Source organism: Marmota marmota, unplaced genomic scaffold, assembly GCF_001458135.2.
Source record: "Marmota marmota marmota unplaced genomic scaffold, marMar, whole genome shotgun sequence".
NCBI lineage: Eukaryota > Metazoa > Chordata > Mammalia > Rodentia > Sciuridae > Marmota > Marmota marmota.
In genome coordinates, this window is record NW_026000005.1 from 43,287,403 (window position 1) to 43,294,857 (window position 7,455).

Below are 7,455 nucleotides of genomic sequence, written 5' to 3' on the forward strand. Positions count from 1 at the left end.
ACAGGATTATGCTCATATAAAAAACGATTGGGCTTGTCACTGTCTCTGAAAAAAATATATTTTTTCTTTTTTTGGTGTCCTTGACCACTGAGCCACATCCCCAGCCCTTTTTTATGTTTCATTTTGAGACATGGTCTTGCTAAGTTGCTTAGAGCCTCACTAACTTGCTGAGGCTGGCTTTGAACTCTCTATCCTTCTGCCTCAACCTTCTGAGCCACTGGGATTATAAGTGTGTGGCACCATGCCCAGCTATAAATCTTCTTTCTTTGAAAATTTTTGGATAAGTGAACTAAAGAATGAGGAAAGGAACAAAGACTAGCTCCAAAGTTAAATTTTTCTGAGGGGGGGGGAACCTTGCTTAATTTCCATATTATTATCAAATCACCCTAAATACTGTGATTCTAGGATTGTGGCCCTGCCAGTGGAGCCCTGCTGTGATTCAGTAGGGGCAGATGACCCAGAGTGGCTTTGCTTGGATGTGAATAGCTGTTAATGCCCTTCTGCTTCAAACCGATAGCCCAGTACTCACCCCAGTCCTGTTGTTGCAACATCCTCTTTTTCTTGCTGCCAAGGACATTGTTGTGGCTGGAATGACCTGGAAATTACATTACAAGAAATATGAGTATTGTTTCTTCTCATCCAGTGAAAAAACAATCATCTTCACCTTTCATTTACCACCAGTTGTGGGAAATCAGGTCTCCAGAGAACAAGAGAGGAAATTTGGCAACACACTTATCTTGGGAACCTTTTGATCCCAATTTCAACCATTAAGATTAAAATGGGATGGGGGAGGAGGTATTCAGATGGCATTTATAAAGTCTCTGGTCTACACTGTAAGTTTCCTGAGTCATCTACAGAGAAACTTAGATTTTAAATAGATTAGGGTCATTTATTTATTCATTCCAGTTTCCCATCAGTTGTATGCATGAGTCTGGTAAGCCTCCAGAAAAGAACACAATGGTTTTATTTGCCTGGCCGTTCTATCACCCACACCCTATTTGCCTGCCTGTCTTCTCTCAGGGCCACTTTCACCTTGCTAGTCTCCCCAAGCCTCTATTTGCAAATTGCTTTGGGTTCCACCTTGTCTCTTCTGCTTCTTTATACACGATCCCTAATGATCTCACCGATGTTCAGAAGTCTTGTCCACATTGCATTCCATGTGAAAGGAAACACATATTGCCAAGGAAAGCTGTAATAAATGCTGCCATGTTTTTGGTACTTCAGTATTTAGAAATATTTAGTCAGCAGCTATGACTAGAAATTCGTACTAGAAGGAGTTTTGTGTCATTGAAGGGTGGAATGTAAATTACTTCCTTCCACTTGTGAAATTTTAGCCCGAAGTGTTTTTGCCATCTCAGCCCAGCTGTCCCTGAGTGATTCTGTCTCCTGGTCTTGTTTTTAACATCTCTGAGCTCTCTAACTGCACGCCAGGCTCTGTCGTCGGCGATTTACATGCTATAGTTTATGCCATCCTCACAAAACTCTTGTGATCAATCCTATGATATACACATTTATTTATTTATTTATTGTTACTGTGGATTGATCCCAGGGATGCTCTACCACTGAGCTACTTTTTTATTTTGAGACAGAGCCTTGATAAGTTGTTGAGGCTGGCCTTGAACTTGTGATCCTCCAGCCTCCTGAGTCACTAGATTATAGGTGTGCACCACCATGCCAGTGGGAAAACAGAGAGCCACAAGAAGTTTGAGTAGCTTGCCAAGTAAGGTGGAAGAGTGATATGTATTTGGGGGCTAAAATTTGGAACTCAAAACTAGGCCTATGGGGCTCTTAAACACTGTTCCACAAGGACTGGGTCCTAAAACCCTCTCCTCTTCCTACATAGAGTTTGTTCTTATGCTCCTCAACAGCACCCTTGCTTATCATATCCTTCTAACGGCCCCTTCCCTGGTCCTTTAGAAAGATATGTATCTATCTACCTTTGTTCCTTCGTAACAGGTCTAAGATTTATACCTCTCACAAAGGCACTTTTCTAATACTTCCTAACATATGATCATGCTCTGACTCCAGGTCACTTTGTATGTTATCAAGCTTTGCTTACACATTACCTTGAATACCACCAATCCTCTTGCAAATCAGAGGCCACACGTACATATAGCTGTTTGGCCACATGGGGGTGAGGAGGCAGAGCTGAAAGCCCAGAAGGAAAGGAAAAGGAAATTTTAGCCCCCAAATACGTATCAGCATTCATACACTGAACCTTTTATTGTATTCATCAGCTGCCTCTGAGCTTATAGTACAAGTTTAGGACAAGAACTGGCAAACTATGTAAATTAAGTTTTATTGGAATACTACTGTGCACATTCATGTACATATTGTTACCACTACTTTTGTGCAACAATAGTAGAGTTAAATTGTGGAAGAGACTGGATTGCAAACCCTCAAATAGTCACATCTGGCTCTTTACACAAAAGTTTTATCAAGTACTAAGTTAGAAAGGGAATGAATCAAAATGGGATAGGGAGGAAGAGCATGAGAAGAAGATTACCTCTAAATAGGGAAGAGAGGTGGGAGGGAAAGGGAGGGAGAAGGGGAATTGCATGGAAGACGGAAGGAGACCCTCATCGTTATACAAAATACATGTATGAAGATGTGAGGAAAAGAAAATTGCGTCACCTTAGATTGGGTAGAGAGAAGTGACGGGAGGGGAGGGGTGGGGGGAAAGGAAGGACAATAGAATAAAATAGACATTATTATTGCTGTGTATATACGTGACTGCATGACCAATGTGATTCTGCACCTGTACCCTCAGAAAAATGAGAAATTATATCTGATTCAAATGTATGATATGTCAAGGTCATTGTACTGTCATGTGTAACTAATTAAAACAAATAAAAATTAAAAAAAAAATAAATTGGAAAACAAAACCAAAAAAAAAAGGGGGGGGAATGAATCTTTTAAAAGAAAATGGAGCAACATCAAATCATTCCATTTTCCCGGTTGGTATAAATTAAATTCTGGTGACTTTCTTAAGGATTAACTTATTTCAGAGATATTGAATATTTACGCATATGATTCCCTTGCAAAGGGGGTTTGTAAAGTAACAACTTGCAATGTATGAATCATCACCCAGTCAACTTCATGGCATGTCAACACATTTTTATTTTGCCATGGTGGGTAACTTAACAACTCATGATGTTTCAAACATTTTGCCCATTCAGAGCTTTGGAAATGGGAGGCGCTACATATGGGGTGGACATTAAAAAGTGAAAGTTTATGTGTGTTGAGTGCGTACATGTAACTGAATTAGACATCTTCCAGGTAATCCCCTGCCAAAATGAATAATTATGAGAATGCTCTTTCTCTTCCATTCCTAAGCATATTTGAATGCATGAAGTTTTTTTTTTTAATTAAAAGTTTTGCTAGTCTTTCTTTTATTCAGTTTTAGAACTTATGCAGTTCTACAAAGGAAGCTTGGAAGAACTTAAGACAAGTGAAAACTCTGTGACAGAACTCAGATATCTGAGGGTTCTCTAATCACTTGAACAGGAGAGCAACACCCAAAGGCATTGTTCACCATAAATATAAAAACTATATTTCACAAATACCTGTTACTCAATATCTTCTAATCTATTTAACTTTCAACATTTGTTTTCTATTAAGATTGTATTGATTGACTTTGATAAATTGCCATTATGTAATAAGTGTAATAAGTGAACTAAAAAAAAGGCATGATTAAGTTCAGGCTTATAATTAACTTTAGGTAAATAAAATGGCCTTTCTGTTTATACTTTTCAAGGAAACATTTTAAATATATTTTAATACTTGAACAAGTAATATTTGTGTTGATCTTTAGCAGATATGAAGTTAAAGATAATTAATTGTACATTTTTTACTTTGTAATGATTTCAAAAGATAAAATGTTTGCCTCTGATTAGGGTAAGTCATAAAAGCATAAAAGAAAAGTATTTTCATGAAGTAATCAATAACGAATTCCAGAGGTTGTATTATTAGCAACTTCCTGAAAAATGCCCCATTTTTGAAGCAGTACTAATTTGACATGCTACAGCAAGTTCCCAAAGACTTAAAGAACTATGCTCGAAGGCTTATCACAGGTAGTGATTTCTTCTTCTTTATAAATGTTTCTGTGTATTTACAAGTTTATTGTGAGGTCAGTATTTTGAAGTAGTCAGTATTTTGACATGTTTTAAAGGGCATCATTCTCTTTGGAAAAGATTCTTCCACGTTCTGTAGAGAGCCAAGGAAATCATTCCTCTCTTCTGGGCCCTTCTACCACCCACCTGTTTGCTTGTGCGCATAGCCTAGAGTCTGAAGTTATTTGTAAAGTGCACTTCATGAGTTAATTCAAATGGATTATCTTAACTCAGGAATGGTTAGAAACTTTACAGAAATTTCCATTATTAAGTTATGATGGAAAAGTCAACCTCTGGCTTCTGCTTAGGCTAGGTGCAGAGGAGGCTCACCTACTCAGGCAGGGAGAAGCTTTCAGAGAGTTTGATGCCATTCTGTAATACTAAGGAATATGGGTAGTCTGGCATCAAAAGCTTTGGTTAATATTTATTGAGGGTGGTAAAATAGATTGAGTTGTGAACAAGGAAGTCCAGATTCTCTGAAACTGTTTCATAAGCATAAATAACCTTTTTGGGACCAGTTTCCTGGTAACTTAACTTTATGGATTACATTATGGATTTTATCTTTTACCTCCTCTGAGACAGGTGTTAAGAACTATGGTACTTTGCTAGCTTTGGAATCAGATGAATCTGGAATTGGGTTTCACACCCACCCTGTGACCTTACTAACCCTACTATCCTTCCTGTTTTCCGGCCCATAAAGTACCGTTGATAATATCTATTCAGATAACTGGGAGCTTAAATGAGATAACAATGTAATATATGAACCAGTAGTTGGCACCTAGCAGATTGTCAATAAATGGAGGATTTATTTATGTCCCTCTATCTGTCTCTGTGTCTTTCTCTCTTCCCTCCCCCTGCTCCTGCTCTCTCTCAAAAGAAGAGGACTATAGGTATGTACCACGACAACCTCAGGCTTCTTTAATACTAGTCAGGAAATTTAAAAAAAAAAAAATATCATGGGCTTATGGAAAGGCCAATTTATATCTAAAGCTACATGAGTTAATTCAAATGGATTATCTTAACTCAGGAATGGTTAGAAACTTTACATAAATTTCCATTATTATTAAGTTATAATGGAAAAGTCAACCTCTGGCTTCTGCTTAGGCTAGGTGCAGAGGAGGCTCACCTACTCAGGCAGGGAGAAGCTTTCTACAGGGGGAGAAATAGACACAAGGATTTTCAGTTTCTTCATGCTGCTGAGAAATATATTTTCTCTCTTTTGGCCTGGAAGAGAGTTGTCATGGCAGTTTAAAGAAGCAGCCCAGAGCCAGGGATCAAGACCAGCCTGGCAACTTAGCAAGCCCCTGTCTCAAAATAAGAAATAAAAAAGGCTGGGGATATAGCTCAATGGTAGAGTTCTTGACTATTATCTGTGAGGCCCTGAGTACAGTCCCTAAAATAAGAATCAAAAACAAAAACAAACAAACCCTAGAACTTTCTAAAATCTTTCCTGTTAATTCTTTCTACCTAAAGCAGGTGAATAGATTACGCATGATGGTAAAAGCAAAGAAGCCATCAACCTTTCAGGATGCTTTCTAGAATGGAGTTTTGATGATGAAGTGGTTTCAAATCCAGTGTCGCAGCCCAAGGATGAAGTTTTATCTGAAGTTTAAAATACAATGGCCAAAAAGTATTTTTATAGAAGTCTGGGAATATAACCACTAGCAGAAACTGATCATCTTTAAGAATTAGTGATTCAAGCAGGGGGCAGTGATGCATACCTGTAATCCCAGCAACTCAAGAGGCTAAAGCAGAGGGATCGCAAGTTCAAGGGCTTTCTGGACAACTTAGCAAGACCCAGTCTCAAAATACAAAGCAAAATGGACTGGGGATGTGGCTCAGAGGTAGAGTACTTGGCTTGAGTATGGGAGGCAAGTTTAATCCTTGTACTGGGGGAACAAAAATAGTGATTCAAGTAGAAAACTATATCCCAAATTTCTTTTTCTTTTGTGTATTGTAAATTTCTTTAGAAGTTACTTCCGTATTTCATTCTCTCCAAAACAGTTTATAGTAGTGCTTGCAGCTCTCTCTCTCTCTCTCTCTCTCTCTCTCTCACACACACACACACACACACACACACACACACACACACGGAAACTCATTTCTCCATCACTAACTAGAGCCCCTGATATAGCACACAAGTGGTAGAACAAACAAAAGCAAACTTCCTGGATGCTGAATTTTCAACTTCAATAACCACTGCCTTATTTTACAAATATGGGAACTAAAGCACGGCACAGATGATTTTCTCACTGTAATATTTTGGAGAAAGACCTATAGCTGAGATAGTCTGAAAACAGAATTTCACCATACTAGTGGGTCCTGGCCAGGTCTGCTGCAGATGCCTCCGGTGTTTGTGATCAAGTATGCTCATGAGTTCTGTATTGCACTACGCAACAAAGGTAGACCCATTGGTCATCGTCAAACTATTAAATTCCATGACATTCTGGGCCTTAGGTCAGAGCCAAGCCAACAAGCCCGTGAGATGAGAAACCCAGGATTTCAGGCTGCACCTCTCAGGCCAGCTCCTTTCACATGCAAGTGGTGCCACAGCCAAGCCATACCTTTATCATGCAGGCTGCTCATCCTGTAGGGGAATGTTCTTTCTCACTCCCACTGAGCAACTTCCCATTTCTGTTGTATTCCCTGTAAATCCTTAGAGACTGGTATAGGGCAAAGGGAAGTTGAGGGAATGGATTTAAAATGTCCCTATCCAGCATCACGTAGTTTATTTAATTTACCATTGTTCACTAGTGACCAATATAAATTGATACGACACCACTGCTCCTAACCATCCATATCTGACAGCAAGGCTGAAAGACAGTCTTTAGGAGTGTTAAAAACCAAGCAGGCCCGTCTCCAAATCAAGTCAAATAAACATTACTCACCATCAAACCTGCTCCTATAATTCCTGGGAACCACCACTCATAGCAAGAGATGGGGTTTGGAAAATCTTTGTCTTGCTCAACTAAGTCGATACCCAGAGGGATCGCATTGAGAACTACTCCAATCACAAGTAGAATCAGCAGGCAGATTCCATTGCAGGATGTCCACCCTTCACAGCACGTCATGGTCACCCCCGGTTCAGTGAGAAACCTTGTCCAAGTGGCTGTGCTGGCATGGCACGGTCTTGCCTTTTATCCAAACGTTCTGGTTAAAGTTTAGCACTTTTGAAAAATGAATTGCGGAAAGTAGTTCAGAGTCCAATAGGGTGGGACGTTATTATGAGGCTTATGATGGGAACTAAGGATAATTTTATATTATGATATGGTAAAGGAAGGAAGGCAGAAAAATATCTGCGGTTGCTGTGAGATAAATTTACACATGAAAATAGGCACATATA

At 39.2% G+C, this 7,455-nt stretch overlaps 1 protein-coding gene across 1 annotated transcript in view; it reads right to left on the reverse strand.

Annotated features, from left to right (window-relative positions):
* Window positions 1-7,234, reverse strand: part of Tm4sf20 (transmembrane 4 L six family member 20) — a 13,155-nt gene extending 5,921 nt beyond the window's left edge. The window contains exons 1-2 of the mRNA XM_015481479.2: window positions 7,001-7,234; window positions 530-595 (exon numbers count right to left, since the gene is read on the reverse strand). Of these exons, the coding sequence (XP_015336965.1) occupies window positions 530-595; window positions 7,001-7,183 (249 nt within the window). The 5' untranslated portion in view covers window positions 7,184-7,234. The remainder of the gene's footprint in view (window positions 1-529; window positions 596-7,000) is intronic.
* Window positions 7,235-7,455: the final 221 nt, after the last annotated feature.